At 48.0% G+C, this 22,190-nt stretch overlaps 1 protein-coding gene across 5 annotated transcripts in view; it reads right to left on the reverse strand.

Moving 5' to 3' along the window:
- Positions 1–22,190, reverse strand: part of ARSG (arylsulfatase G) — a 151,167-nt gene that overhangs the window by 71,849 nt on the left and 57,128 nt on the right. For 4 of the 5 annotated variants that reach the window (XM_060202625.1, XM_060202623.1, XM_060202622.1 and 1 more), the window contains exon 2: positions 14,743–15,436. In XM_060202625.1, the coding sequence (XP_060058608.1) occupies positions 14,743–14,960 (218 nt within the window). In that variant the 5' untranslated portion in view covers positions 14,961–15,436. Of the gene's footprint in view, positions 1–14,742; positions 15,437–19,737; positions 19,810–22,190 lie in introns of those variants that run through there. The other variant, XM_060202624.1, reaches the window with a different exon arrangement.

Raw genomic sequence — 22,190 nt, forward strand, 5'->3', positions numbered from 1 at the left:
CTTCCAAATCATTGGAAAGCCCAGCCTGTACACACCACACACACACACACACACACACACACAATTTTTTTTTTTTAATGAACATGCAATTAGATGAACTGACTGGCCCGCCAGCTTTCCCCTTCTCCCAGCCTCCGTCTCCACCTGGCACAGACTAATTAATAAGCAGTAACACAGCCCTGCTGTTTGAAAAGCTTCTTTTGTTTTTCCCCAAATCTATCTGGGCAGGCTCAGGCCGGTTCACCAACAGGGGTCTTAATTAAAGCCTGAAAATACATTGTAAAGCAAGCGCCAGATATCACAGCGGCCTGTTACCAGGAACATCAGTGCAAATTAAGACACAGTCAGAAAGAAACCAAAGCAACTTGCCGTTGCGTGAATTATGTGCATTAGGACCAGGGAATGTTAGCTGCCGAGAAAGCCCCAGAGAGACATAGTGTTGCCAAATTAAGTGTCCAGCCTGCATTTATAAGGAGTCTAAAATAGACGGCGATGCCTTCTGTGACAGCTCTCTCAATTGCTCTGTGACCGGAATAAAAACCAGCTTGGCTCCATTCACAATTTAAAGGCTGGAAGGGAGAACTGGGTTTTCAAGGCACCAGCCGTGGCCTCTGAGTGACAGACAGACAGACAGATCAGCAAAGCTCAGCCTTCACACTGCCTTCTGTCAAAGGCAAGGCTCAGAAATCTGTTCAGAGGGGGTTGGGCGGTGGCGCAGTGGGTTAAGTGCAGGTGGCGCAAAGCGCAAGGACCGGCGTAAGGATCCTGGTTCGAGCCCCCGGCTCCCCACCTGCAGGGGAGTCGCTTCACAGGCGGTGAAGCAGGTCTGCAGATGTCTGTCTTTCTCTCCCCCTCTCTGTCTTCCCCTCCTCTCTCCATTTCTCTCTGTCCTATCCAACAACGAAAAACATCAACAATGGCAATAATAATAACCACAACAAGGCTACAACAACAAGGGCAACAAAAGGGGGAAAAAATGGCCTCCAGGAGCAGTGGATTCATGGTGCAGGCACCGAGCCCAGCAATAACCCTGGAGGGGGAAAAAAAAAGAAATCTGTTCGGAGGGGGATCAGGTGATGGCAGACCCAGTAGAGCACATATTATAGTGCTCAAGGACCAAGGTTCAAGTCCCCAGTCCCAACCTGCATGGGTGGGGTAAAGGAAGCTTTATGTGGCAAAAAGTGCTCCAGGTGTCTCTCCTTCTCTACATTTTTTTGTATTATCTTTATTTATTTTTTGGATAGAGACAACCAGAAATTGAGAGAGAAGAGTAATAGAGAGGGAGAGGGACACTTCCTCTCTATCTTCCCTTCCTCTCTCAATTTCTCTCTCTGTCCTATCCAATGAAATGGGGGGTGGCCTCAATAAAATGGGGGGATGGTCTCCAGGAGCAGTGGATTCATAGTGCTGGCACTGAGCCCCATTAATAATCCTGGAGGGAGGGAGGGAGGGAGGGATGGAGGGGGGCGGGGAGAGAGAGAGAGAGAGACCTGCAACACTGCTTCACCACTGGCAAAGCTTTCTCCCTGCAGGTGCGGACTGAGGGCTTGAACCTGGGTCATTATGCACTGTAATGTGTGCACTTAAGCAGGCGCACCACCACTCACCCCCCCTTTAAATTTCAAAATGTTTTATTTAGTTAGTTTTAATGAGACAGGCAGAGAGAGAGAGACCTGCAACACTGCTTCACCACTCGAAAAGCTTTCTCCCTGCAGATGGGGACGGTGGGTTTGAACCTGTGGGTCCTTGAGCATTGTAACGTACGCTCAATCAGATGCGCCACCACCCCGCCCCCTCCTCTCTCATCTCTCTCTCTCTTTCTCTCTCTCTCAACTTCCCCTTCCTCTTTCAAATCATCTTTGTCTTTAATTAAAAAGAAAGAAAGAAATATTTTTTAAATACATACATAAAAAAGAAAGCTGTTCAGAGGAATTTTAGTGAGTCACATCAGATCCTTTCATAAACTCTAAGCAGATACAGCAGCCAAGAGCAGACTGGCTGTGTGTTTTCACTCATGTGCTCACACACTTGTATTCTTCAGAAAGACATTCTCCCCGTTGTCCTGGGACTTCCTCAGACAAGAAGGACACACATGACTCCAGGAGATACCCAAGGGCATCGCATTGCCATTCCTTTGGACCAAGACGCCGAGTGGTGAAGCAGGGCTGCAGACGTCTGCCTCTTTCCCTCTCTCTTACCATCTCCTCCTTCCCTCTCAATCTCTCTCTGACTCTATTCAATAGTAACTAAATTAAAGAGAAAAAGAGAGAGAGAGAGAAATGGCCACTAGAAATAGTGGATTCACCATGAAGGCTGGCGCCAAGTCACAGCGACATCCGTGATGGAGATAAATAAAACAAAATAATACCTGTAGAGAAAAAGCACCTTGCAGTCCTGAGTATTTACTTCTGCTTTCCAGTTCTCTACAAGACCCTTGGTGTGGCCAGTTCCTCATCTTGAAGGTTTCACTTCTCAGGCCAGATACACTTTTTCAGACTAGCCCTGGGCCCCTCCCCTTCCTGCCTTTCCCTGCAGTTAGTCCGCAGTCTTCTTCTCTGAGCTTCACCACCCACAAGCTGACAAGCCTTGAATGAGCCTTTTTCATGTCTGATGGTGACTGACGATATAAGAGAATGTGCTTGTTCTGTTGCCTAGGATGTCAGCTCAGCCACATACACGTCAGGGGGGTCCCCCTTTTACTGCATGACACTTTCTGCATGCTAAGGCTGGTTTTCTTTCTTGATGGCCACCAGGCTGTGAATCTCTTAAGGACAGACCTGCCTGATCTCTCTCTCTCTACCTCTCCCCCTCCCCCAGTCTGTCTCAAGACCTGATACTTGTAGAAATTCATTATGGGGAGTCGGGTTAAGCGCACGTGGCGCAAACCACAAGGACCGGCACAAGGATCCCGGTTCGAGCCCCCGGCTCCCCACCTGCAGGGGAGTCGCTTCCCAGGCGGTGAAGCAGGTCTGCAGGTGTCCGTCTTTCTCTCCCCCTCTCTGTCTTCCCCTCCTCTCTCCCTTTCTCTCTGTCCTAAACAACAGCGACAACATCAGCAACAACAATGAAAACTACAAGAAGGGCAACAAAAGGGAAAATAAATATAAAAAAATGAAAAAAAAAAAAAAAAGAAGTTCACTATGGAGCAACTACACTCAGGAGGCTTCAGAAGAATGAATGACAGCAGTTGGACCGGCTATTTTGAATCTGTCGCTGTGAAGAGACAAGCCAGCACCAGGGCCACCCTGGTTAATGTTTCCAGTCCTTCTCTCTAAGAGCTGCTGTCATCCAGATCACGGTATCCCAGCACGCCCTCACCAGTTAAGCAAAACAACAGACACCTCCATTTATTTGTTTGTTGAGAGAGGGAGAGAGAGAGGAAGAGAGAGAAGGAGGGGAGACTGCAAAAGAGACCCAAACCCCAGAGCTTCCCTCAATGCAGCGGAAGCTGACTCAAACCTAGATTGTGCACATGGCAAAGCAACACACTGTCCAAGCGAGTGATTTTCCCAGCCCGTCACATCTACTTTAGACGTCCCCCTAGTGGGGTCAGGTAGCGGCACACCTGGTAGAGCACATTTATCACATATATGTGCAAGGACTCAGGTTCAAGCCCCCGGTCCCCATCTGCAGGCAGGAGGAGATTTCATGAGTGGTGAAGCAATGCTGCGAGTGTCTCTCTCTCTCTCTCTCCCACGTATCTCCTGCCCGCCTCTCAATGTTCTCTGTCCTATCAAATAAAAGAAACAACAGAAAAGTAGATGTCCCCTTGTCCCCAGGGGTAGGTGAGCATTACATTCTCCTTACATCTGTTCGATCTAATTATTCCAGCGCAAAGATGTAAATTACCTGCCCTAAAATTCAGAGAATGTCCAAGAAGATAGAATGGGACCACCAAGTCAGGCATGTTGGCTAGTGGTGAAGGTCACAAGATAGCAGGATGTCCAGGGGTCCTTAACCCTGCGTCTGCACTACAGCAGGAGATGAAGAAGTTACATATTGAGAAGGGTCTTTGTGTTGTCAAGGACAATCTCTCTCAGAGTCTCTCTAACCTTAGCTCTCACTCTATCTCTGAGAGCTTCCTCCCAATCCCCGGAAGTTCTGAGCAGTCTGGTATCCCCCTTCTTTCTCAAGGTGATTGCAAAACCCAAAGGACACAGATGGCTGAGAAAGGCTCGTGAGGCTAACAGGACAGATACTTCTCTTTTTTAAAAAGATTTTATTTATTCATTAATGAGAAAGATAGGAAGAGAGAGAGAAAGAACCAGACATCACTCGTACATGTGCTGCTGGGAATCGAAATCGGGACCTCCTGCTTGAGAGTCCAATGCTTTATCCACTGTGCCACCTCCCGGGCCTCAATACTCCCTATACACACACACACACACACACACACACACACACACACACACACACACACACACACGCCAATTTTGGAAAGAGAAATCTCACCATGCATGCATTGGATGGAACTGACAGCTCAGTCCATCCCTTGCCAAGGCCCTATTTAGAAACATCCTCTGTCCCTGGGCACCTCTGACCATCCAGTAGTGAATATTGATTTTTTTATTGCCAACAAAGCCACTGCCTGTAACTCTCAGAGAAGAACTCAGAATTAAACTGGGCAGGGAAGTGGGGGAGCAGAGACGAGGAAAAACATCAAGGCGCCAAGTGAACATATTGCAATTCATTACACATCAGTACAAGTATCAACACCGTGTTGTCAGCTTCACTTTCAAACCAATTCTGCAGACAATCTGGACGAGTGGGTGGGGGCAGATGTGGGTTCTACAGGGTGGGAGCACTTCAACCACTGCCCATTCCCCCTTCTCCCTCCCCAGGAGACCTGCATTCATGACCACTCAGGTGCTCAACCTCCAGTGTGGTCACCCTAAGCTATTGCTTGGAGCCAGTCACTTGAGAAATTTATACCGGTTATATCTCATCCTGAGAACGTCACCCCCAAAAACAAACAAACAAACAAACACAAAAAAACCACTGTTGGTTCATTATCACAGAAGAAACCTGTATTGGCTTGCCTGGGTAAGCTGCCAATGGGATACCCTTGCCTGCCTGTCTCTCTCCCTCTTCTCCCCTCCTCCTCCTCCTCTTCTCCTTCTCTCTCTTTCTCTCTCTCTTTCTCTCTCACGTCTAGGATTATAGCTGGGGCTTGGTGCTAACATTATGAATCCACTGCTCCTGGCAATTTTTTTTTCTTTTTTGTCATTGCATAGGACAGAGAGAAATTGAGAGAGGAGGAGATAGAGAGGGAGAGAGGGAGAGAAAGACATCTGCAGACCTGCTTCACTACTTGTAAAGTATCCCCCCTGCAGGTGGGGAGCAGAGGCTCAAACCGGGATCCTTGCGCAGGTCCTTGCACTTAGTATTATGTGCGCTTAACTGGGTGCACCACCGCCCGGCCCCTTTTGCCTTCTTTGAAGTATGAGTAATCCATCCCTTTAACAGGCATGAATGCATTAACGTGTCACTAATGAATGAGTGCACCGAGGTTCCCATATATACACAACACTGACAAGCAGCCTTCCTAGGCCAATTTTTTAAATGCTTCATATTTAAGGAGAGGGCTGAGGAGATAACTCTAAGTCCCTAGAAGCTCCCAGTTCAATCCCCAGCACTGCCATATGCAAGAGTTGAGGGATACTCTGGTCTCCATTTCTCTCTCTCCCATAAAAATAAATCTAAAAGCATAAATATACCTAGAGAGAGAGAGGGAGACTGACTGACCAAAGCATAGTTCCATCATCCATTGGGGGGGGGGGTGTCCCTTTGGTGCTGTCCATGGTGCTCTCGTGCGGTGCTAGGGGCCAAGCCCAGGCCTTCATACACCGTAAGGCATGTGCTACACCCACTGAGCCATCCCCTAGTCCTTCCACCATTCTACCCCCATACCATAATGCAAGCTTTCTAACTGCATAAAGCTTTAAGCTGTGGTCGATTAGCACATCCCTGGCATTTCCACTTAAGACTCTCACATTTTAATTTTCTTCAGGCTGCCTTCATATTTTTAAACTTTCACATATTCAACAGCATGGTCCAGCCCAGATTCCCACAGGACACTGACAAAGAGCCCAAAGGTCAAGGAAGGGCAAGACATGGTGTCTGCTAAGCTAAGGGCCAACCTGCCACCCCTCTGGGCTCTCTCACACACTAGGTGTCACCAGACATTAGGGACGCTCGAACAACAAGGCTCCCTCACAAGGTCTGTCTCCTCCTTTAATCCAGAGAATCTGCCAGTGGGATAAGCCATTCCACCTGTTAGAGACCAACTGTAGCAGTAAAAACACTGCCCTTTCCTGTCACACCTGCTTCCGCCCAGGTGATAAGGGGACGGGGATGCCCTCTGTCCTGAGCTGCTGTGACCAAGCTCCAGGCTATGGGTGTCAGAGCTCATTATGCAGACTTTGTCTTCATACAAAGGGAAACAAGATCTATGGAAAGGGAAACCAAAACTGAGGCACTGGGAACTCTGTGTCTCCCACCTCCCCCTCCCCGCCAAAGACTCCCTTTAAACAGCCACGTCATAGTGACATTACGAATGGTGCCCGTTTCTGTCTACAGAGTGGCAAATTGCATCAACCAGAGCCAGGTTAAAAACAAATAGAACTAATGGTGTGTGCTGGCAGGGAAGGAAAATGGACAGTAATGTTGCCTCAGGGACACTGTCTAGGAATACACAGGATTAAATGGATTCTAGGAAGACAGCAAATTCTACAGCGCTGCTTGGGGAAGGTAGGGGCTGGGTACCGACGGACTGAGCCGACTGCTGCTACTACATTCGCAAAAGAGTGGATATGGTCCCACCACCCACCCCCCAGCCAGGGGAGAGGGTAAGTGAGCACCAGAGCCATCTCTGGGGGGCTGGGGGGAGGGCACAAAGAGCTGATACTGATACGGTAGAGCACCAGATCAAACACACATAATACGAGGGCTGTGCAAGGATCCTGGTTCGCGCCCCCAGCTCCCCATCTGCAGGGGGAAAGCTTCACAAGCAGTGAAGCAGATCTGCAGGTGTCTTATCTTACTCTCTCCCTCTCTATCTCCCCCTCCTCTGTCAATTTCTCTGTTTTATCCAAAAATGGAAAAAATGGCCGCCAGGAGCAATGGATTCATAGTGCCAGCACCAAGCACCAGCAATAACCCTGGAGACAAAAAAAAAAAAAAAAAAAGCTTCTCCCCCCCACCTTGCAGATAGAGAGTGGAGGATGGAACCTGGTAATGTGCACAATTAACCCAGAGCGCCACCACGCAGCCCCCTCCACCTCTATCTTTAAAAAAAAAAGAGAGAGAATTGGGCAGTGATGCAGAGCGCAAGGACCGGCATAAGGATCCCAGTTTGAGCCCCTGGCTCCCCACCTGCAGGGGGGTCACTTCACAGGCGGTGAAGCAGGTCTGCAGGTATCTGTCCTGTCCAACAACAATGACATCAACAACAATAACAACAACAATAAAACAACAAGGCAACAGAAGGGAATAAATAAATATGGAGAGACAGCTGATACCTGTCAAGCATGAGTAAGTGCCAGGGACTCTCCTCGAACCACTCTGCAAGGCAAGTTCCACTTTAGAGATGAACAAACAGAGGTCTGGCATGGCTTTGGGTCAAGTTCAGTGTCCCCAGAACTAGCAAATACAGACCCATGTAATCAGGTCCCAAGTCCCAGTCTGTGGTCAACATTCTCCCTCCAGGCTTTGCTTCCTTCTGTAATTGAGGGAAGTGACAACACCCACTCATGGATGTTGTGAGGGTCCAGTTAGCTGCAGAGCCCTGAGCAGAACAGACCAGGATACATTATATTTATTTATTTATTTATTTATTATTGGATAGAGAGAGAAATTGAGAGGAGAAACAGAAAACTGCAGCCCTGCTTCACCACTTGTGAAGCTTCCTCCCTTGCAGCTGGGGACCACCAGGTCTTTGTGCACTGCAGTGTGTGCACTTAACCAGCTGTGTCACTGCCTGGCCCTCAGGGATACATTATCTGTGGCTGCTTTTTGCTGCTATTATGAGAGATGGGATTCATTTGCCTTGTTACTGTCCGCTCTGCACGGTATTGGGTCTAATTGACAAGTTCTTGGAAGGAGAATGGAATTCTTGTCACTCTGTGTGTGGCCCCACACCTGCCAGGGTCAGACAACTGGGAAGGGGCAGAGCTGGGATTTGAACCCACAGGGTCTGACTGACTCTGGAGATGTCCAGCCTCTTAAGCACCACAATTTGTCTTCTAAGTAGCGAACACTTGTGGCTCATCTGCTGTGCTGTAGGCTATGTAGCAGCAGAGACGAAGGTTAAGTGTAAGGTATCTAGCTGCTCTGGGTTCAGTCGTGCCCCACCTCTGCTGTCAGGAAATTGTGAGGAGCCTCACAAAGCACCCTGCATTCCTGATACTATGGCCTATCTACATAATCATTGTTTTGCCTGAAAGATCCCCACCCATTCCATTCCTTTGATCTATCTTCTTTCTACCCTCAAGACCCTCCCTGCCTACAGGGTAACATTAATCCCACCAGTTAAAACCCTCCCAACAGTTACTAAGGAAGTTCCTACCTTCCCAGCCTCCTTTTGCCTTTCTCGGCCTCTTTCCTAGCCATTTCCGTTTCCGACTTGTCACTTCCGGGGTCTGGCCTTTAAAAGCATTGCTCTCTGGTCAATAAAGACATTGCATTGCCACTCTGCCACGAGTTTGAGTCATCTCCCTGGCATCGCTGAGTGAGTGGCAGCCCAGGCTGGCTCCGGTCGAGTTCTCTCCAACCCAGAGAGTCCACACGGGAAGAGGCACCCCCATGCTAGCCCGGCACACAGCAACATCAATTCAACCTGTGACGGTGGCTTCGTGTGGCCTTAGTGGTTGTACTCCAGTTGGGTGGGCCTGAAGTCCAACGATGGGTTTTGTTAAAAGAGCTGGGGAGGGAGCTGCACGGTGGCACGCCCAGGTAAGCACACACATTACCATGTTCGAGGACCCGGGTTGGAGCCTCTGCTCCCCACCTGCAAGGGGTGGGGGATGCTTCATGAATGGTGAAGCAGGTCTGCAGGTGTGGGTCATTCTCTGTTTCTCTCCCTCTCTATCTCTCCCTCCCTTCTCAATTTCTTTAGATTTTATTTTTATTTATTATTATTATGGGGGGGGTTTTGTTTGTCTTTTTTTTTTTTTTTTTTTAGCCAGAGCACTGCTCAGCTCTTGGCTTATGGTGGTGCAGGGGATTGAACCTGAGACTCTGGAGCCCCAGACATTAGTCTCTTTGCACAACCATTATGCTATCTACTCCCACCCCCTTCTCAATTTCTCTTTGTCTCCCAGTCTCTCGGAGAAACGATTCCTGTCAACACAGAGATGAAGGACTCCCAGCCTCCTGAATTTGAAGGGTGGACTGAATTTGCTCTAAGCCACCTAGTCCGTAGTCACGAGCGTGATCGTCCCAGGCAAAGAATACACTCATGAAAGAAGGTAAAAGGTGGTTCCCTCAGCAGCCCTTAGGCCCCTTATTGGTAACAGAAGTTCTGGTGTGAAAGTCAAGTTCCCTGCTGACACTGAGCAGACGGTGGGAGGTGCCAGTGATGAATCAACCCACAGCCTCACAGGAAACCTGCTTTCCTGTCAATAATGCAGAGCAGGAAGCCATAGACATCAGGCCACAGGGCTGTTGGCTGGCTGCCGTCCCAAGGCTCAGGTGGAGAGAATATTTTCCTAAGGAGGAGGGAAGCACTACAGCCCACAAGCCGTGCTAGAGTCAAGCCCCACCCCACCCCCCATGACCCCGAGATGCCTGTTGGGTTCAGAACATCCTGGAGGCCCCAACTCCAGGTCTAGGGCCAAAGGCTCAGTTCGCACATACTGAGGTTCAAATAACAGCTCAGAAGTTTCCCCCTGACACTTAAATCAGAAGCTGCTTTGTGTTTTTTTGTTAGTTTTTCTTTTCACCAGAGCACTGCCCAGCTCTGGCTTATGGTGGTGCCTGGACTGACCTCCAGGCCTCCAGAAAGAAAGCCTTTTTGAATAACCATTGTGAGATCTCCCTGCCCTAGAGCAACAGCAGCTCTCTTTTCAGGATCTGATCAATACCATGGATTAACATTCTTCCCGGGGGAGAAAAATATTTGGCATGCAAAATTTTAGGGTGACACTTTGGGGTTTTTTGAATTCCTAAAATTCACTGATTGAGGGCCAAATATTTGAGGATTGCCTGCTATGTGTCCAGACACTTAGCTAGAAAGATAAAGGAGAAAGAATAGAAAGATAAAGAGGGGAAAGATAAAGAAAGCTTTTTTTCTTCCAGAGGCCCAGAGCTAGAAGGAGCTGCCATACATAATATATTGCTATTAATGACAAAAATTTATTCTCGCACAGCTCATGTGGCAGGAAGTCTGAAATCATGGTGTCACCAGGGGTGACTCTTCCTGGGACAGAATGAGGAGTTCAGAATGAGGCTGACGTTAACCCAGTCCTTGGCATTCTTGGGTTGTAGCTCAATCACTCCTTCTCTCTCTCTCTCTCTCTCTCTCTCTCTCTCTCTCTCTCTCCATATATATATATATATAATATTTATTGGGTAGAGACAGCCAGAAATCAAGAGGGAAAAGGGTGATAGAGGGAGAGAGAAAGACACCTGCAGCCCTGCTTCACCACTCACAAAGCTTTCCCCCTGCAGGTGGGGACCAGGGGCTCGAACCTTGTGCATTATAACATGTGCGCTCAACAAGCGCTCCACTGATCGGCCCCAAACCACTCCCATTTCTGCCTCCTCTTTTACATCATATCTACGTCCACTCCTCTCCTCTCCCCTCCCCTCCCCTCCCCTCCTCTCCTGATAAGGACATCCGTCATTCAATTTCATTCAACCCTAAATCAAGTAGCTTATCATTTAGATCCATAGCTAATCACATCTGCATAGACCCAACATCTAAAACAAGGTCACATTCTGAGGTTCCATATGGATGTGAATTGGGGAAAGAAGATGCCATTAAGCCCAACACCAGTGCTCAGAGGACTGGCCAGTATCTATGCAGAGCAGCGAGGGCTGCACAGAATACACTTCTGGTGTCCAGGAGAGCTTTCCCAAAGACCTCAGTGGAACTGCGGGGCAAATGGTGAGCAGAAACTAAACAGGAGGTGAGAAATGTACACCAGGAAAAAGTCACCACACAGGGAAAGCCGAGAGAGAGAGAGAGAGAGAGAGAGAGAGAGGGAGAGGGAGAGGGAGAGGGGGAGAGGGAGGAAACAAGAGAAGACAGAGAGACTACATAGAGAGCTTCAGAGAATGAGCTGGTCTTCTAAGCTGTAGCTCTTTGGAACTAGGATTTTATTTTATTTTCCTTCCTCCAGGGTTATTGCTGGGGCTCAGTGCTAGCACTACAAGTCCACCAATCCTGCTGACCATTTTCCTTTCCTTTCTAAAATAAGATGTTTTTTTTAATTATTATCTTTATTTATTAATTGCATGGAGACAGAAATTGAGAGGGAAGAGGCTGACAGAGGGGGAGAGAGAAAGGAAGACACTTGCAACACTGTTACACCACTCACAAAGCTTTCCCCCTGCAAGGTGGGGACAAGGGGCTCAAACCCCGGCCGTTGCGCACTGAAATGTGCGCTCAACCAGGTGCGCCACCACCCAGCCCTACCATTTTCTTCCTCCCTTTCTTTCTCTCCCCCTTTCCCATTTTCTTTCTTTTCTTTTCTTTTCCGGTTTTTTTTCCCTCCAGGGTTATTGCTGGCGCTCAGTGCCTGCACTACAAATCCACTGCTCCTGGAGGCTACTTTTCCCCTTCTGTTGCCCCTTGTTATTTATAGTTGTTGTTATTATTATTTTTGTCATTTCTGTCATTGCTGTTGGATAGGACAGAGAGAAACCAAGAGAGGAGGGGAAGACAGAGAGGAGGGGAGAAAGACAGACACCTGCAGACCTGCTTCACCGCCTGTGAAGCCACTCCCCTGCAGGTGGGGAGCCGGGGGGCTCGAACCGGGATCCTTATGCCGGTCTTTGTACTTTGTGCCACCTGCACTTAACCCACTGTGCTACCACCCGACCACCCTTCTTTCTTTAGTTTTTACTTTTTTAATATTTATTTATTTATTCCCTTTTGTTGCCCTTGTTTTATTGTTACAGTTATTAGTTGTTGTTATTGATGTCGTCGTTGTTGGATAGGACAGAGAGAAATGGAGAGAGGAGGGGAAGACAGAGAGGGGGAGAGAAAGACAGACACCTGCAGAACTGCTTCACCGCCTGTGAAGCGACTCCCCTGCAGGTGGGGAGCCGGGGGCTCGAACCAGGATTCTTAATGCTGGTCCTTGCGCTTTGCGTCACCTGCGCTTAACCCGCTGAGCTACTGCCCGACCACCTTTCTTTCTTTCTCTACCAGTGCACTGAGCTCTGGCTTATGGTGGAACAGGTGATTGAATCTGGGACCTGGGGACCTCAGACATGAGAGTCTGTTTGCACAGCCATTATGCTATCTACCCTGCTCTCTTTTTTTCTTCTATTTTATTCAATTGGAGAGAAATTGGGAGGGTGGTTACAAAGAGGGATACAGAGAGACACCTGCAGACCTGCTTCATCACTTGTGAAGCGTCCCTGCTGCAGGTAGGAAGTGGGGGCTTGAGCCCATGTCTCTGTGCAGGTCTTTGCACATGGTACTATGTGCACTTAACAGGGTGCACCACTGCCCAGCCCCCTAGGCTTTTTTTCCCTTAGGGTCACAAAAATGCCCTTGAGGGGGTCGGGCGGTGGCGCAGTGGGTTAAGTGCATGTGGCGCAAAGCGCAGGGACCGGCGTAAGGATCCCGGTTCGAGCCCCGGCTCCCCACCTGCAGGGGAGTCGCTTCACAGGCGGTGAAGCAGGTCTGCAGGTGTCTGTCTTTCTCTGCCCCTCTCTATCTTCCCCTCCTCTCTCCATTTCTCTCTGTCCTATCCAACAATGAACAACATCAACAATGGCAATAATAGTAACCACAACGAGGCTACAACAACAAGGGCAACAAAAGGGGTAAAAAATGGCCTCCAGGAGCGGTGGATTCATGATGCAGGCACTGAGCCCAGCAATAACCCTGGAGGAAAAAAAAAATGCCTTGAAAGACTGGAGGCAGAGGAGTGTTCATAGAGTTGGATGAAGTAAGGACAGGCTGGTATAGGTTAAGACCAGTTCCATGAACCCTGAGGGTCCGTATAGCCACACAAAAGTTCCCAGCCTAAGGCTGCAAGTGGCTGACCTCTGACATCTAAAGACACCTCAAGCGTTGTCCTAACCAGTCAGTCAGCTGAACTGAGTCCTGCCACACAACATGGATTGGAGGTTCATGACCCAGTACAGACAGGAGGGTCTGCACCAGCTGCTCGGGCCAGCATCAGCGCATGAAGAAAACCGACAAGCCTGAGCACTGACACAAGTTTCCTGTCTAAGCAGGAAGCGGGGCTAGACTTTTGAATCAGAAATATATATGTGGGCTGGGTGGTGGCACACCCCGTTAAGCACACACAGTACGGAGTGCAAGGACCCCGGTTCCCCACCTGCAGAGGAGGAGCTTCACAAGTGGTGAAGCAGGTCTGCAGGTGTCTATCTTTCTTTTTTTATTTTATAAAATGGATGTATTAACAAGACCATAGGATAAGAGGGGTACAATTCCACACAGTTCCCACCAACACAACTCCGTATCCCATCCCCTCCCCTGACAGCTTTCCTATTCTTTATCCCTCTGGGAGTATGGACCCAGGGTCATTGTGGGATGCAGAAGGTGGAAGGTCTGGCTTCTGGAACTGCTTCCCCGCTGAACATGGGCGTTGGCAGACTGATACACACTCCCAGCCTCCATACTCACAGCTGGTGTCTATCTTTCCTTCTCCTTCTTTATCTCCCTTCCTCTCTTAATTGCTCTCTGCTTTGTTCAATAAAATGGAAAAAAAGAAAATGGCCTCCAGGAGCAGTGGATTCATAGTGCAGGCACCAAGCCCCAGTGATACCCCTGGAGGCAAAAAAAAAGCTATAAACATTTCAGTCTGTTCAGATGCATATCCCCTCCACTTCTGTGGTATCATGGAACCAAATGTGCCTTCCATCATCCACTGTCTTATCAGCTCACAAACAAATTCTTTCACCTTGATAGGCCTCACTGACTCTCAGTTGCTCTTCAAAGGGCACCTCTGCCCTAGAGCCCCCAGGCTGGGTTCTATACCCTCCCCGTGGAGTCCAGAACTTCCTGATGCAGATACATTTTCCTTTTAACCCACCTCTGCTATCAGACATAATAAGGATGTTCTACTGCATGTCCCTGGAAGACAAAATTCTTTATCTTGGTCACTTCTGTATCCTTAGGTCCTAACACACTCAACAAATGGGAGAAGATGGATGGGTGGTACACCTGATCAAATGCTCACATTACAGTGCACAAGGACTCAGGTTCAAGCCCCAGTCCCCACCTGCAGGGGGAAAGCTTCATGAGTGGTGAAGCAGGGTTGCAGGTATCTCTGTCTCTTTCCCTATCTCTCCCTCTCCTCTAAACTTATCTCTGTCTCTATCCAATAATAACTAAATAAAAATATTTTTTAAAAGATAGGTGGATAACCAAATGTCTTCATGATCCTATATTGGCTTCAAATATGATTAGTTGAGTGACTGATTGAATTATTGCTTGAATAAAGAAATATGGACCCATTAAGTGCTACCCCCCACCTCACCCCCCAAAAAAGGATAAGACATCCCAGAAGATACAGGCTTGCCATTCTGCAGACTCACCTCATTCCTTCTGCAGCCATCTTATCAAGGTTGGCAGTGTCTTTGGCTTCTGCCCAGTTTGCCCCCAGGTCACCCCACCCCATGTCATCTGCCAAGATGATTACAAAATTTGGTTTCTGACTTCTTGTTTGCCCAGTGACGCAAAAATCCACAAGCGGGTAACGATATCCCAAGAAGCTCACCCCCACCAACAAAACCGTTAGAAATATCCAGCCCATGGTGGAGAGAAGGCCTCCCAGTGTCTGCAGTGACTGTGGGTGAGGAATGAAGGGTTCCTGGAGAACCTCAGAGAGCTGTTCACTTTCAACGCGGGGAGTCCCTGGAAAGCCGAGCTTCCGTGAAGGAAAAGGGCCTGCTGGTGGTGGGTGCTACCAAAACAAGGTCCCCATTTAGAACCCCAGGAAATCTGCAACCCCAAATTTGGGCTGTCCCCCGCTGCAGCTTCATAAGGTGACTGGCTGTGTCCAGGAATCACCCTGATCAGTATCAACAATGGTTCCCTGGCTACTTAGGACTTGACTTTTCTATGTCTGTAGATGCCAGCGTTAAGAGGATCTGTTCAGGCTCCAGCTGGTGAGTGCAGGGTCAGTGTTCACATCTGTAGAACACCTGGATGTTCTAGAAGCCTGCAGTCAGCTCCCAAAGAGTTTCTGAGTTCCAGATGGTGGACAGCTTCATGTTTCTGTGAGGTTTCCTGAAAGAACAGAAATTGACAAGGAAACGGAGTTAGCAGTGCCAGTGCAGCTGTGTTTTACTCAGTAGCTTAGGAAATGATCACTTCTCCAGGCCAACAGATGTTTTCCTTCCTGTTCAAGTATTGAGCTGGCTCATCAGCATCTCAACCTGAGGAGTCCTGGTGATCATAATGGCACAGAACCTATAGTCACAGGACTAGAAGCAACATTGCAGACCATCTCAAAACCGGCTCACTGCACCAGTGATCAAAGGCCTCAGGCCCACTATTCTGAACTAGGCAACGACCAGCACCCAACTGTGCAAATACCCCCACACACACACACCTCACCAGGGTAGGGGAAATGAGGAGAAATCCCCAAGTAATCACAACATCAAAGCCATTGAGAATTCTAGGGAGTGAAAAAAAAAAAAAAAAGATAAGGGTTCCCAACATATGGTTCTTTTTTTTTTTTAAACAGTCATGCTATCTGCTAATGTTTCGATTAAATTAAAAAAAAAATTCTTGACAGTCATTAATCCAAGAGGGGGATAACATTTCAAAAAGTGGAAGCTATACCCCTGTAATCTTATAACCTTGGGGGTTTTTTGTTTGTTTTTGCTTCCAGGGTTATCGCTGGGGCTCGGTGCCAGCACTACAAATCTACTGCTCCTGGAGGACATTGTTTCCATTTTACTGGATAAAACAAAGAGAAATTGAGAGGGGAGGAGAGATAGATAGGGAAAGAGAAAGATAGACATCTGCAGACCTGTTTCACCATCTGTGAGGTTTTCCTCCTGCAGATGGGGTCCAGGGGCTTGAACGTGGGTCCTTGTGCACCGTAATAATGTGTGAGCTTAACCAGGTGTATCACGACCTGGCCCTTGGGACGAGTGAGACCAAAACTTCCCCCGAAGTCCAAGTACTTCCACGTGGTGTGCCGTGGCCTTGAAGCCGGTCACACGCACTCAGCTCAGCACACTCACAGGCCCATAGCTTATCCATCTCCTTGGTCTCAAAATGTTCGATTTTTTGCATTTATTTGAAATTGTCCACACTAAACGTTAGGGGTAATAAAAAAATCATACAGGGGGCCGGGCAATAGTGCACTGGGTCAAGTGCACAGAGTGCAAAGCACAGAGTGCAAAGCGGCGTTAGGATCCCGGTTCGAGCCCCCGGCTCCCCACCTGCAGGGGAGTCGCTTCACAAGCGGTGAAGCAGATCTGCAGGTGTCTGTCTTTGTCTCCCCCTCTCTGTCTTCCCCTCCTCTCTCCATTTCTCTCTGTCCTCTCCAACAATGACATCAGCAGCAACAACAATGGGAAAAAGATGCCACCAGGAGGAAAAAAAAAAATCACACAAAAACTATATAATGGATATGTGTCCCATTACATCTTGGCATTATTTATTTATTTATTTATTTCCTCTTTTGTTGCCCTTGTTGTTTTTTATTATTGTTATAGTTATTATTGTTGTTGTTGATGATGTCATTGTTAGATAGGACAGAGAGAAATGGAGAGAGGAGGGGAAGACAGAGAGGGGGAGAGAAAGACAGACACCTGCAGACCTGCTTCACCGCCTGTGAAGCGACTCCCCTGCAGGTGGGGAGCTGGGGGCTCGAACCAGGATCCTTATGCTGACCTTTGCACTTCAAGCCACGTGTACTTAACCCACTGCGCTACCGCCCGACTCCCAGCATTGCAATTCTAACAAGAACATCTAAAACCACTGTACAACCAGTGCTTCTCACACATATGTGTATGCGTGTGTGTGTGTGTGTATGTGTGTGTGTGTGTACACATATCAGCTGGGGATTTTATCAAAATGCAGATTCCACAGGCAGGGCTGGGCCATGGGATGTGTAATTCTGATATTTCTGATATGCTCTCAGATAAGACCTGAAGACTGTTCATCTTCCAATCACAGTTGAGCAGCAAGATGCTTAGACAACAAACAATAGTGTGACTCTGGCCCCAGGGAGGGTTGGGGGCAGCTAATCTAACTAGAGATGATTGGCCTTAACTTTTTTTTCTTCTAGCGTTTGCCCTTCTTCCGTAGCCAGTCAACAGCGTCAGGTTGAGCCTGATGTCAAGTTTCGAGACCTCCTTTGAATCTGGAGAGATGGCAGTCGTTGACTATGTGGGTCATAGTCTGTCTGGAGCCGCAGGGGCAGTTCGGGTCGTCTCTGGCTCCCCAGCGATGGAACATAGCGGCGCACCGGCCACGGCCTGTTCGATAGCGATTGAGGAGGGCCCAATCATAACGTGCCAGGTCAAAGCCGGGTTGACGCTTGCAGGGGTCTGTGATGAGGTGTTTGTTCTTGACCTCAGCTGACTGCCAACTCTGTTTCCAAGAGTCTGGAACAGAGAAGTTCAGTGTAGGCGTAGGGGACCAGATTGGGTGACGAGACGTCAAGCGTTGAACAGGGTGGGCGAAGATATCCGCGTATATTGGCAGGTCCGGTAGAGCGTAGACGTGGGAAATGAACTTAGATGATGCCGCATCCCGACGAATATCTGGCGGGGCGATGTTGCTGAGAACTGGCAGCCATGGAACCAGGGTGGAACGGATGGTTCCAGAAATGATCCTCATGGAGGAATATAATTTGGAATCGACCAAGTGGACATGGGGGCTACAGAACCATACTGGGGCACAGTATTCTGCAGTGGAATAGCATAATGCCAGAGAGGATGATCGTAGTGTGGAAGCGCTCGCGCCCCATGAGGAGCTGGCCAGTCTTGCAATGATGTGATTCCTCGCGCCCACCTTTGCTGCAGTTTTTATGAGATGTTCGTGAAATGACAGGGTGCGATCGAGAGTAACGCCAAGATAGACTGGCTGGGCTTCATGCCGGATTCTCGTATCGTCAAGCTGCACATTAAGCTCACGTGAGGCCGAGGCATGGTGTAGATGGAAATCAGATGATACCGTTTCGCCATTTTTTACAGTAATCAGATACTAATCAGATACTAATCAGAAACTAATGTTTACTTTTCAGATGTGATTTAGTGTTGATAGTCAAACACAAAAGCTATCAGGTTGAGATTTTAAAAGATGAATCTGAAGGTTACACTCTCAACTACAGGTTGTAAAAACAGAAACCACAGAACCAAACCCTCTCACTGACCAGCCCTAAATGGACAAGGTTAGTAAGGAGACACAGATATAAAACTGTGGCCCAATTAAAAACCTCAGTTGAGGGGCTGGGTGGTATCACGGTGGGTTAAGCACACGTGGCACAAAGCACAAGGACTGGCATAAGGATCCCAGTTCGAGCCCCCGGCTCCCCACCTGCAGAGGAGTCGCTTCACAGGTGGTGAAGCAGGTCTGCAGGTGTCTGTCTTTCTCTCCCCCTCTCTGTCTTCCCCTCCTGTCTCCATTTCTCTCTGTCCTATCCAATAACAATGACAGCAACAACAATAATAACTACAACAATGATAAACAACAAGGTCAACAAAGGGGGGAAAATGGCCTCCAGGAGCAGTGGATTCATAGTGCAGACACTGAGCCCCAGAAATAAACCTGGAGGCAAAAAAAAAAAAACCTCAGAAGGGGTTAAAGGGGGACCAATGTGTATCTATAAGATGTTACTTGGGCTGGGGTGTAACAGAGACTATCCACAGATGTGTATTTATGCCCTTCAAGCAGTAATGTAGTTAACAAAATCAGTCCACTAACTCAAATGACCCAGCAGGTATGCAAATTCTGGAAGATCTAGATAAATTCAAAGCATGGGTAGTAGATTCATACTAAGTCAAAATAAAAAGGAAACCCAAGTCAACAGTTATGGTCATCTGAAGGCCAATGAATCAATTGTCCAGAAATGCAAATTCTGCCATCTCCAAAAGAAGAGTTATTATTTCAAACTGAATTAATAAGTTATTATTAATAATAATAATAACCTAAAGTTAGGTTCAATGGATATTTGTTGATCTTGAGGCCCCAAAGACTCCCCCCCCCTTCTAGTAGAAAGAGTCTTTGTACTAGGTCTGTGCTGAACAGACACTTATTGACCTGCTAGTTGATTGATAGCCTCATTCTACTGGCTTCTGACCACAGGCAACAATCACATTCTACTATCACAAACCTACTTAGTCTGGAGTAGCAGGAAGGCCTCGTTCTTCATCAATAATCCACTGAAGAATGTCCCAGCACCCAAGACTTCAGGGGAAAATGTTCATTTGAGGAGAAAAAAAAACTAAACTAACATTGAGGTAGGAACATAGATTATTAATAGGTTACACACCTCAGCCGTTCCATAGTTAAACATCCTAAGGAGAAGCACTAGGGCCAAGAAATAGTTCGCCCGGCAGAACACACACCATATCATGTCTGAGAACTCGGATGTGAATCCCCACCACCCTGTGGAGCATCATGCATGGCACCAGGGAGAGCTTCATGAATGCTGGGAAAGTTGGTCCAGGGGCTGTGGGTACTGTCCAGCTGTTTAACATGAATGGTGGAGCAGTGCTATGGTGTCTCTCCTTCTCTCTATCTCTCCTTCCCTGTCTCTAAAAGTCTTCCAGGAGTGGTAGGATGGCACTGATGCAAAGAGAGAGAGAGAGAGAGAGAGAATGTCACAGTATGGAAATAAGTCAGCACACCATTATCCTTTATACCTCCCAGGAAACACTCAATCTTCCTCTACTGATTCATTTAGCTACAAGAAAAAGGCAAGCCAGGCACTCAAATAATGAGCTTCAAACCACAAGTTTTGATTACGATCCAAGCTGAAACTGTGGAAAACAGTATGGAAGTTCTTCAAAACTTCAAAAAGTCAAACACAGAACTACCACATGACCCAACCGTTTGATTTCTGGCTGTTTATCCAGAGGAAATGGTACCTGCGGCCCTGCGTTCACTGCAGGAGCGTTCACAAGAGTCAAAAACACAGCTCCGTCTAAGTGTCCCCCAACAGCAGGTGAACGGAGAGAGAAAAATGTGCTCCCGTTGACACGCGCGCCCAGCGCCACTCACCCCAACTGAAGGAAGAAATCCTGCCGTTTGCTCAGTACAACGTGCGTGAGCCTGGAGGCCACTGTGCAAAGTGAAACAAGCCAGGCACAGAAAGGCACAGGCTCCGTGATCTGACTTTACAAGGTAGGCTCTGTGAGAGTCCAACGCAGAGAAGCAGGGGTGGGATGCTGGTTGCCATGGGATATAGGTGGGGGAAACAGGGACGCTGGTGGCCAAAAGTCACAGACATTGGACTCTGTAGGATGAATGCCTTCCAGAGATGTGACACAGCACAGGGGACAACTACAGCCAACACTCCTGTGCTGGGTACAAGCACCCCTCGCTTCACTGAGTTTGGCTTTGCTGTGCTTTCTGAGAACTGAAGGTCTACCGCAACCCTGAGAGGAAAGTCTATCATTGTTCCAACAGCTCAGATCATGGTTAGCTGAGGTATGAACACTTTTTGGATATAACGCTATATTACTCACTTAATAGATACAAGTGTTAAGTAGCTTTGAAATACACTAGGACATTTTTTAAAAAATTCATTGTCTCATTTCACTGTGAGGTCATATGATTGTAGTAATTTGATGCTGACCATCCCGCCACCAGGATCTCCAAGGCATGTCAGCACTTGAACTTTGCTAAGAGTACAGATCTTAAATGTTCTCAATATACTTGCAACATTGAAAAGTGGCTCCGTGGGGTGATTGTGTGTGTGTGTGTGTGTGTGTGTGTGTGTATGTATACATATATATATGATAATTATATATACTAAGTCTGCTCAGGGGGGCTGGGTGGTGGTGCACCTGGTTAAGCACACAGAGGACTCAAGGACACATGCAAGGATCTGGATTCAAACCCCTGTTCACCACCTACAGGGAGGGACGCTTCACAAGTGGTGAAGCAGGTCTGCAGGTGTCTCTCTTTCTCTATCCCTCTGTATCTCCCCTTCCCCCTCTCAATTTCTCTCTGTCCTGTACAACAAAATGGGGGGGGGGGTGGCCTCCAGGAGCAGTGGATTTGTAGTGCTGGCACCGAACCCCGGCAATAATCCTGGAGGCAGTAAAGAATTAAATAAATAAATAAATACATAGAATAGGTCTACTCAGGGTTGGTCAATTAAGGCTCAGTAAAATGGACCTCAGAAACTTGCCCCCACTACTGCCCTCAGGTCTTTTCTGAGATCACTTTCTCAATTTTTTTTCTCTTCTTTTTTTTTTTTTTTCTCCGTTTCCTTTCCTTTTATTAAAATAAAGAGAGGCAGAGAAAGTGTGTGTGACAGAGATCAGAGCACTGGTGTTTCCTTCAATGGGGTGGTGGCCGGGTTTGAACCAGGGTCTATCTCTCTCTCTCTCTCTCTCTCTCTCACACACACACACACACACACACACACACACACGGCAAAGCACACACACACACACACACACACACACACACACGGCAAAGCAGAACACTACCCAGGTGAGCTACTTTGCCAGTCCCCAGTTTTTTTCTGTATGCATCCTGCTCCCCTCTCAGAAAGAAGAGTGGGCCTAGGCAAGTACTTGCCTCTAGGGGAGTGTTTGGCAAATCCAGTGTTCACCTCTCTGTCCCCTGGGGTACAAGGTACTTGACCTGCAAAAAACCCCTCACAGAAGGTCTGTATGCTCAACTGACTGGGACGGATCCTGGCTGATCACAGTAGGAATTGCTGCCACGTCTCCTCAGACGGTCAAGTGGACTGAGTCGCCAGCCAACTCCAGCAATGATTCATGTTCTCAAATCCCCATTTTAAAGGCGGTCTTTTGAAGTCTGGCCTACCATCAGTTTCCAGACT

Source organism: Erinaceus europaeus, chromosome 12 (genome assembly GCF_950295315.1).
Source record: "Erinaceus europaeus chromosome 12, mEriEur2.1, whole genome shotgun sequence".
NCBI classification, from domain to species: Eukaryota; Metazoa; Chordata; class Mammalia; order Eulipotyphla; family Erinaceidae; genus Erinaceus; species Erinaceus europaeus.